Here is a 10,686-nt window from a genome sequence, read left to right as displayed (position 1 = left end):
TTCCTTTTATGCACATCTTTTGAGATAATGTGCAGCAGGTGTTAAAGGAGCCAAGAAAATCTGCTATTAGAAAATCTTACACTGGCAAGCAGAAAATATTTTCTAGTCAATGCATAGACAATAACAACGTCCTACCAGGGATTATGTACCACTGGTGCTCAAATATTTGTGTAAGTTTCTAGCCTCTGGCTTTTCCTACTCCTCTGTCAAGGTACATCTTGTGGCTGTTTCAGTATATTTGCCCATGGATCCTCCACTTTTTTCAATGTTTTTGGTAAAACAGTTTCTAAAACGAGTGTTACAGCTTAGACCTCCTCCCAAACAAGTTGCTCCTTCCTGGGATAGTATCCTTGTTTGAGCACTCAGGGATGGCCCATCTACTTCCTGGGTGGTTCCTTCCTCAGCCTGTCTCACTGACCTAGTAGATGTGCTAGAACCAATCCCACACAAGCCAGTCAAGATTTTGAAATCAACCAAAGATAGGCCATATTGAAGTAACTGCCCTCTGAATGATTGTGTTGTAGTTGACACTAAAAAGAGCTATCTGAGAAAAGTTCCATAGTTCCTCTTTCTAACAGGGTGCCTAGGGTGTTAGATATTTTATGGAAAATGGGATTACGCCACTGGAACCTTTTCCCTGAGGGTGTTAAGTTATATATCTCGCATAACCAGGTACCATAGTACCTATTTGAACAGACATTGGATTCCCACTGGAGACTACCAACACTGGAACCCAGAAAATAGACTGAAGCTTAACTTTCTATTGTGTTGTCCATTATAAACCTGTCCATGAGGCTGCTTCACAGTGCAGTTGATTGAGCAGCTAGAGCAGTAAGCACTGGCATTCCTTTGCACTGCCATGACCGGCTAAAAGTATGTGGCTTTGAGAGCAACTTTAAAGTGTCTTCCATTAATGCCCCTTATGTTGGATCTTTGCTGTTTGGTTCAAAAGTTAAAAAACCTGCTGAAGAGTGAACAGGAGAGAAAAATGCTGCCTGCCATGACAATATGCCTTGAAACCCCTTCCTTTTCTAGAAACTAGAATGGCAGAAAGGTTTTTAGTTTACAAAATGCCAATATCTATCCTTTGAATCTTCCTCAGACAGTGCACCCAGTGTCGAAGGTGGGCCCTTTAATGGCACAAAATCAGGATCTCAGGTGACCTTTTCAGGCAAGCCTCATCAATGCTCTTGAAAAGATGCCACATTGCTCCTCTCTGTCTCTTTCGCTCTTTCTGTCTGTCTATCTTCACCTAGATACTTGGATGATCATCACACAAAGCAAATAGGTGGGTAGCATCATAACCAAAGGCTACATCATACATTTTGTATCTTTCTGCAAACAAACCTCACCACCCCTCCATCCTGCCAAAAGAAGGAAGTGAATCAGAAGATTATTCAACTCCTGCAAAAAAAAAAGAGCAATGCAAGAGGTCCCACTAGACTCGATAGAATCCAGAATGTACTCAATATTCTTTATAGTTCCAAAGAAAACCAGGACATTAAACCCATTGTGGATCTAAGCAGCCAAAATCTCTGTATCAAAAAGTTGAAGTTACATATGGTTGCAATGCAGTCCATCCTTCCATGCCTACAGGAAAGAGATTGAATGTAGTTAATACACCTTCTGAATGCTTGCTTCCATATCAAAATTGGGAAGCAATCCATAAGATTCTTCCACTTCTGACTGGGTGCCACTCTTTATATCAATCCCTGCCCTTTGGTCTTATCACAGCCCCCTGGGTTTTCATCAGGTGCATGTCAGTAATCACATCGCATCTCAGGATGTTCCTATATGTTGACAATTGACTCCTCACTACAAATACAGAAGATGATAATATAGGATACAAAAATTATGCATTTAGCATTACTATGGATTCTTATTGGAATGCTGTCTCTGTCTTGACAACCCTCCCACCATCTTCCTAATAAATTGTCACTCTCTTTTCTGGTCTAGACTTGGTGGGCCTAAACCTGAAGCCTGACTTCATGCCTCATCAGTACCTCTAGTTAGGAATGGCTGCTTACCCAAATTAGGTTATCAAAAGAGAAATTTGATAAATTATTAATAAGAGCAATATTGATAATTCTGTTAATAAACTAAGAAAGAGTTTATAACGTGCTTTCTTGTATCAAAGGAAAGCACACATCATGCTGGAAACAATGTCACTGATACCTGTTGTGTACCTAGCACAATTCTTTACATATTGATCCTGTTTGGCAATATTCAGAATCAAATCCCGTACCTTGTGTTTATCAAGTGCAGATGTTAACCATCAAACATTATATCAAACCCACAGGTATTTACTTGGAAGCATTGTGGAACAGTATTTAACATGACCAGTCAGCATACAGCTCAGGAATGTCTCCTCAGCCAAATGGAGTATTCAGTACCTGAAAACATGAGTTATTTTTCTGAAACATTAATACATACCATAGGCTAATAATTATGCTAATAACTTGAACCAGAAAGTGTTTATATGCCAGGCAGTTATACCAAATGAAAGCACACGGAATGCTGAAAAAAATGCATTTTTAGTTATTACTACCACTGCTTTGTAAATACTTGCATTTTGTTAGAGGTTTGTAGGTGCAGAGGTTTTTGCTAAGATTGTAGCCAAGGAGACCATTGATGTCACAGAGTATTGATGGGAGACAAACAGTGTCCCCTATAACGTAAAATTCACATATCCCAGGAGAAAAATTGCAATCACCTATTCAGTCATCCAGATTGATTTTAAAGGTTTCCAGGGAACTACTGTACTTGATATGTAAGGGCATAACCTATTCCACAAATAGAGAATATTCTGGGTTACGTACCTGTCAGTCTATTTGGTGACATTGATGTGGTAGTACAGGTTTAGGTCCCTAGGTCTGGTATTTGCTTTACCACTGGTCCTTAGTAAGTGAAATAGTTCAAAGAGCGCTGGGTCATTCATAGGACAGAAGGCTAAGCAGAGATCTTCCTTCAGAAGTCTGTATCCAACACTGTGTAAAGGGACAGGGCTTTTAATCTGTCAGAGTAGATAAGGGTAATGAGACCTGAGATCTAGTTGGTGAAGAATTGTCAAGGTCTCTTGAGTTGGTTTAGGTGGTATTCAAGGTACTTTCCAAAGGGGGCATTGCATTCAATGGTGAACCTAATAAGAGGAGAATAAAGTAAATGTAAATAGACATATAAACCATAATTATGCAGCTATCTCAAAAATGGTGTTACACTTACATAACTGATTTGCAGCTAACTGAGGACTGCATTTTCATGATCAATAGTCACACTAATAATTGGGGAACTTTCTAGTATGGTTGGAGAGATATTAACAGTTAGTATATTTGCAATGCTAAAATTTGTGTATTAGCCCCCCCGTCCACCATAATAAATGCTTGCTAACCCTAATCCTGTCACTGCCCCTAACCCTAATCCTGCATCTTAGAAAAACCCTTTCCATAACACTGCCGCTGTTCAGAGAAACTGTATTTTCTGGTATTGCCATGGTTTACTTGTTCTTGTTTGTTTTATTTTATTGTGTTTTTAGTGTAAAACAATTAGAGAAGTAGAGTGTTTGCTTTTGCGATTTATGTCCTATGGGTTTGAGTGTTTTGTGTCTGTATTTTAGGTGTCAGTATTTTGATGTGATGACTTTATGAATTGTCAGTCATTTGGTGTCTACATTTCGAGTGTCTGCATTTTTAACTGTAACTTTATACACACACACACATATATATGTATATATATATATATATATATGTATGTGTGTGTGTGTGTATATATATATATATATATATATATATATATATATATATATATATATATATATATATATATATATATATATATATATATATATATATACACACACACACACACACACACACACACACACACACACACACACACACACACACACACACACATGAATAGTTTCAAAGAGCCACATTTTACTAGCAATGGCTATACCATTCTGTTACTGAAGTATATTTTGGTTGTTGGGCTGAAACAACTTCCATTCACCCTCTGGTACACAGAGAGGAGGCTCTTTACATCCATACATCCAGTTCCTCATTTGTTTTAGCTTGATTCAATATTGAAAAGTTAAAGTGAAAAACTGAAGTTTTTAAGGAACTGAAAATTGCAGCAGCTGCAAATAAAAACTAACTCATGGGTAAGAGAATGATGAGTAGTAAATCTGCTGCTTTTTTATTTTCCTGATTTGTACAGTTGCCATTTGTAAATACAACCACCTGCACTGGGTCTGCAGCCCTGCCTTTTGACAATACTTAGAGACCTTGTACATACAATGTCTGAGCTTTGCTCATTATACTTTTATGTTGGCTACCTATTCTGCATTGATACATGCTTCATAATAGTACATTTATTTTCTTGCTGTTGGCATCTGCCACATGTTGAAGTTGTGACATCATGACCATCTGTCATGGATGCAAACTGAGGATCCACTCCTTCAATGCATCTTAGCAGACTAGTGGTTTCTAAAGTCTGAAAGATCAGTAGCTAGTTAAAAAAAATTGCTTAAATACAAATATGGCATATTTCCAATCGGTTTACCTTTACCTGTGCGTAATGCACATGTGTGAAATCCAAAAGTCCGAAAGGACTTTTTCAAGTTCTCGGAAGGCCGAAAACAAAATGCATCAAATGTGCAATGAGCGAATGCACAGTAACGTGCTCTTATTGCAGATTCGGCATTTTTGGTGTGAGGTGCACTATAGTGGGGATCAGGAAGTGGACCCTTTCCCCACTGTAGTGCGACCTCGGAGTTAGAATAATAAAGTAGGGGGGTATGGGGTGCAGGGGGGCTTGCCTTTCCAATCTTGTCTTGAGATGGTAGAATAATATATGAGCTATGCATGACCCAAATAAAGCATTTAAGTATGAACAGCTCACACGTCAGAGTCTTGTCAAACTGTGTCACTGCGTTGCTATTTTACACTCAAATGAGTATAGCTATTTTTGTGTTTGCTTACTAAGTACTAGTACATAGAATTATCCATTCTCATTTTACTGACCATTGGATTTTGGTGTGGTTAAGTGGCTGGTTTAAGCCACACTGTAAGAACTAGACATTTAGAAACATTATTATAAATTAAATGTTTGCTTATCAATGTTGTTAATCCTTTTGATGACCACCTCTTTCATTGGGCTTAATATGCTTTTGGAGACCATTTAAATAGAATAAACTTGATGATGTAGCATGAACTGTCTTCAAATTTCTGGTGTTGACTTGAGAATGAAATTGTGTTACAGATGTCTCATTAATTGTTGAATAAATTATAAAGGCATACATATTGGTAGATGCCAGAAGTCTCAGCGTTTGGCAAGAAGTTAAAGAAAATTTAGCCAAGAAGGAATGGGCATAGTTGGTATGTTAACCTAATAGTTAGGTCAGTGTACTGGGAGATATGGGATTGCTGCCCCTAAGGATATGGTGGGAAGCCCAAACATAAAGTTTTGTGCATATGTATATTTGTGTGGGACATTGTATATATACAGATATGTAAGGATCTACTTTCTTCTTCTTCTTCTTTTGGCTGCTTCCGTTAGGGGTCGCCACAGCAGATCAACTGTTTCCATTTCTTCATGTCCTCTGCATCTTGCTCTTTCACACCAACCACCTGCATGACCTCTCTCACCACATCCATAAACCTTATCTTAGGCCTTCCTCTTTTCCTGTTACCTGGCAGCTTCATCCTTAGCATCTTTTTCCCAATATACTCTGCATCCCTCCTCAGCACATGTCCAAACCAACGTAATCTTGCTTCTCTGGCTTTGTCTCCAAACCTGCCAACCTGGGCTGACCCTCTAATATACTTATTCCTAATCCTGTCCATCCTCGTCACACCCAGTGCAAATCTTAACATCTTCAACTCTGCCACGTCAAACTCTGACTCCTGCCTTTTTGTCAATGCCACTGTCTCCAACCCGTATAACATAGCTGGTCTCACTACCCTCTTGTAGACCTTCCCTTTCACTCTTACTGGTACTCGTCTGTCACAAATTACTCCTGACACTCTTCTCCACCCATTCCATCCTGCCTGTACTCTCTTCTTCACCTCTCTTCCACACTCACCATTACTCTGAACTGTTGATCCCAAGTACTTAAACTCATTCACCTTCGCCACCTCTACTCCCTGCATCCTCACCATTCCTCTATCCTTCCTCTCATTCACGCACATATATTCTGTCTTAGTCCTGCTGACCTTCATTCCTCTTCTCTCTAGAGCATATCTCCACCTCTCCAGGGTCTCCTCCACCTGTTCCCTACTCTCACTACAGATCACAATGTCATCTGCAAACATCATAGTCCACGGGGACTCCTGTCTGATCTCGTCTGTCAACCCGTCCATCACCACTGCAAATAAGAAAGGACTCAGAGCTGATCCTTGATGTAATCCCACCTCCACCTTAAACGCATCCATCACTCCCACCGCAGACCTCACCGCTGTCACACTACCCTCGTACATATCTTGTGCCACTCTTACATACTTCTCTGACAATCCTGACTTCCTCATACAATACCACAACTCCTCTCTAGGCACCCTGTCATATGCTTTCTCTAAATCCACAAAGACACAGTGCACCTCCTTCTGACCTTCTCTGTACTTCTCCATCAACACTCTCAGAGCAAACATCGCATCTGTAGTGCTCTTTCCTGGCATTAATCCATACTGCTGATCACTAATCATTACCTCCCTTCTTAACCTAGCTTCCACTACTCTTTCCCATAACTTCATGCTGTGTCTGATCAGTTTAATCCCTCTGTAGTTACTACAGCTCTGCACATCACCCTTATTCTTAAAAATCGGTACCAAAACACTTTTTCTCCATTCCTCAGGCATCCTCTCACTTTCCAAGATTTCATTAAACAATCTAGTTAAAAACTCCACTGCCATTTCACCTAAACACCCCCATGCTTCCACAAGTATGTGATCTGGACCAATAGCCTTTCCGTTCTTCATCCTCTTCATAGCTATCCTTACTTCCTCCTTGCTAATCCACTGCACTTCATGATTCACTATCCACACATCATCCAACCTTCTCTCCCTCTCATTCTCTTCATTCATCAACCCCTCAAAGTACTCTTTCCATCTGCTCAACACACTCTCCTTGCTTGTGAGTATGTTTCTCTCATTATCCATTATCCTTTATCACCCTTACCTGCTGCACATCTTTACTAGCTCGGTCCCTCGGTGTAGCCAGTCGGTTCAGGTCCTTTTCTCCAAACATTCTTAAATTCAAACTCTGACAGTAAATATTGTTATTTATGTTTTACATGACTTACTGAACTACTCATATAAAACACATTATAAGATCTTGTATAAGTTACTTGAGTCTTTTTAAAAGAGTAAGCTTTTGGCAGAACATAACAACATCAACAGTAGGCTAATTTCCATCATAAAAATGATTGACTTGCCATTTCTAAGTTGATTACAGAGAGTGAAACACCAATGATAAGGCTATCTACAAGGTTAAATCTAGCACAAAACTTGCCACCTTCTGATCTTTAAAGTTCTTTATTGTGAATTTGAGTAAAGAAATCAACTAAGTGATAATAGCAAGCTGCAAAACCACTGCCATGATCCATAATATTTTGTGATGTAAACTGAAATATTTTTTGGCACTCCACCCCACCCATCCACTTTACTTACGCATCTAATCCTAACCCTAACTCTACATATTAATTTGCAAAGAAAAAAACTTTCCTAATAGTATCACTATTTAGACAAATGTGGTTTGAAGTGAGCATTAGGGTTAGTGTTTAGTGATCAGAAAAGGATTGTAATGGTTTCCTTTTTTTAATGTCTTTGTGTTTGGTGTTTTTTTTTCAATTAATTTGTTTTTCAAAGGGTAGACATTTATGCTTTGACTTCAACTGGTAAACTGTACCCCCATTGTTTATTACTAAGCTCTCCAAGTTACCCTTGAACAGGACAGTAGATAATTGAGTAAATGAGTCTAACAGCAAAATATATTTTATATATTTTCTGTATTTATTATGCAATAGAAGCCAACAAATCTTATCAATGTATGTGAAAAATCTTTAAAAAAATGGTATCAGTGTTGTGAAGTTCTCAGATAAAATATCTGTTTACAAAGCAGCAGGCATCCAGTTTAGAGAAATGGAATCCAAATTAGTGCACACAATTTTGTCTGTTCCAGAAATCCATTGCTCAATTTTCATCATGCTCCTCTAATAAAGTACATGTAAAGATTATTACTTTCATAGATTCATAGATTCATAGATTAGTACTAAGCTATCTGCCTTTGTGTGCCATTTTAAGCCTAGCCAATTATCCCTTGTGAGTCTCAAACCCTGCACCTTGTGTTTGCAAGGCAAACACCTTAACCATTAGGCCACCCGATGCCATCCTATATATATTTTAATATATGAAGAGACTAAAGTAAAGCAGAACTTATAATAAACTGGTCACAGTGGTTGTCTTTATGGTTAGCTTTTGATAATCATTACTGGCTGATTGCAATGCTCTGCATTGCTATTATTATTAATCTGGTTGTTGTATATCTTTTAAGTATAGTTTTTCTTTACCCTACTATTTTTGTAACTACATCTAGACATCTACTTTGCATTATCAGTTAAATTGTGGTACATGAATACGTTTTCCACATCAGATCCACAAAGTTAAGTTGCCTGAGTTCTAGGAGGCAGTGCACAACATATTAGAAAAAGGTCCCAAGTATGCAGGCCGTAGTTTGAATGTCATTTATTAATTGGCAGTATAATATTATGCTAATGAGCAGGCACCCATTGTTAAGCACCCATTTAACTTTATGATGTTCTGTAGTAGATAGGTTGCCTTGAGAGTACTAAACATTGTGGTTATTGAGCAATATTTTAAAGTTAACCACAAGTTTGAGAAGGATCACGATTTCCTATTTTATTTATGTTATGGTTTTGTTAGTAATATTTTTCAACAAATAAAAAATAGAACTGTAGATTTGCTTTTGTATGATTTTATAGCATTTCTTTCTGCAGTGTTGCGGGTATTTTCTATCTGCTTAATATTTTAAGATCTGCATTGAAGGCTTGGACAGTCTGTATAGCTTGTGCTGGAATTCCAAGTTGCACTTCTTCATTTATGTACATGAAACAGTGTGGAGCATCCTGTTTATGTGGATGAGGTGGTGCAAATTATTTTGGTAGACAATGATTTCTATCTTAACAAATGATTTAACACACAAGTCAGTTAACATTCTTGCTGTCTGCAGTGCCCTTGAAGCAGAGACATGAAGCTGCGACTGGTGTACTATTGGAATAAATCAGATAGTCAAATGTGATTAGTCTCACCCTGCTGATCATCAGTATTGTTTTGGAGTCAGTCAAAGTAAGACAGGCTGCCAGGAGTGCATATGTACTATTGCAGGTAGCATTTAAGGAGTAATGATGCAACTGTTTCCACTAGGATGCTCTTACCCAGCCTTCCTTTCAGCCACTGCTGATATGTGGTTATTCTCAAAACAAATATTTTCTATAAACACTCATGTTGAATTTGTATGAAATATAAAAAAATAAAAATTTAAATGTTATATGTGTATTTTAAAGCTCAACGTGCATTCTGAATTTTATATATATATATATATTTATATTTCTTTTTTTACCTTTCCCACAGTTATGCCATATGCTCCTTACTGGGTGCTTTCAACTGATTATAACGACTATTCACTAGTGTATTCCTGTACAAATGTTCTCTGGGTTTTCTACTTTGATTTTGCTTGGATTCTGTCGAGGGATCGGCAGCTGCCACAGAAAACCATCGACCAGCTGAAAACCCACCTCACTACATACAACATTAAAATCGATTACATGAAGAGTACTATCCAAAGTGGTTGCCCTGACAATGCATGAGATGCAGATGTTTTGGAAGTAGTAGTTAGATAATATATTGCTTGAAATTTAAAGGCAAAAAAGATATTCAGAATGAATGGGGATACTATAGATAGGGTCACATCTTTGTCCTTTTAATCTATTTCTATAGCAAGTAAAGTTGTATTCTGCAGTGGCCTTTTCAGGCTGTCTGGGATTATGATTGTTTTGTGTAGTAAAATTCTGCGTAGGGGGAGGAGAAAAATTATCCATTAATCAGCGTGACTGTAGACTATAATATTTTGCTTCAGAATGTGAGGTCTGTTGATAATAGTTCTGAGGCAGTATTTGTGAGTCAGAATTTTCTGAATGGATACGCATTCTATTTCCTGACAGTCTGTATGCATCTAATTTGTTTCTTAGGCATACTTTTCAAAGTATAGCTGAGAAACTAGGTGCTTTAAATATTTGGCTTTAGGGTTCATTGAAAGATGTTATTTATTTCATGCTTCATCACTGGTGGTGTTAACTCACATGCATAATTGCATATATACATTTTTTTTCCAAATAAAATGGACCACAACAAGATTAATGTGAATCAGTTTTTTAATGTAAGAAATGACAATGACTTTTATCATAATTGCATGTCTGAGTAAAAATGTCAAGATTTGAACAGAGTCTCTTAATAGGCACAGTTTTGAGGCATGTAAATCCATTCAGCAGTCGACCTTTGCATCTGTAATTTCTGAGAGAACATATTATGCTGTGCATTAACCACAAGTATGTTGTTCTGAGTTTTTGACAGTTATGGAGTGAGAAAAGGGAGAATTTCTAGTAAGCATATTATTCAC

General features: G+C 37.8%; 1 protein-coding gene across 1 annotated transcript in view; it reads left to right on the top strand.

The window, feature by feature from the left end:
• The window catches only part of APOD (apolipoprotein D), a 254,748-nt gene extending 244,325 nt beyond the window's left edge, over positions 1-10,423 (top strand). The window contains exon 5 of the mRNA XM_044070184.1: positions 9,642-10,423. Coding sequence (XP_043926119.1) covers positions 9,642-9,877 — 236 coding nt within the window. The 3' untranslated portion in view covers positions 9,878-10,423. The remainder of the gene's footprint in view (positions 1-9,641) is intronic.
• Positions 10,424-10,686: the final 263 nt, after the last annotated feature.

Source organism: Protopterus annectens, chromosome 4.part1, assembly GCF_019279795.1.
Source record: "Protopterus annectens isolate FY-2018-M chromosome 4.part1, PAN1.0, whole genome shotgun sequence".
Classification (NCBI taxonomy): Eukaryota; Metazoa; Chordata; order Ceratodontiformes; family Protopteridae; genus Protopterus; species Protopterus annectens.
The sequence above is the reverse complement of the archived record's forward strand: the minus strand, read 5'-3'. Positions and strand labels throughout refer to the sequence as shown.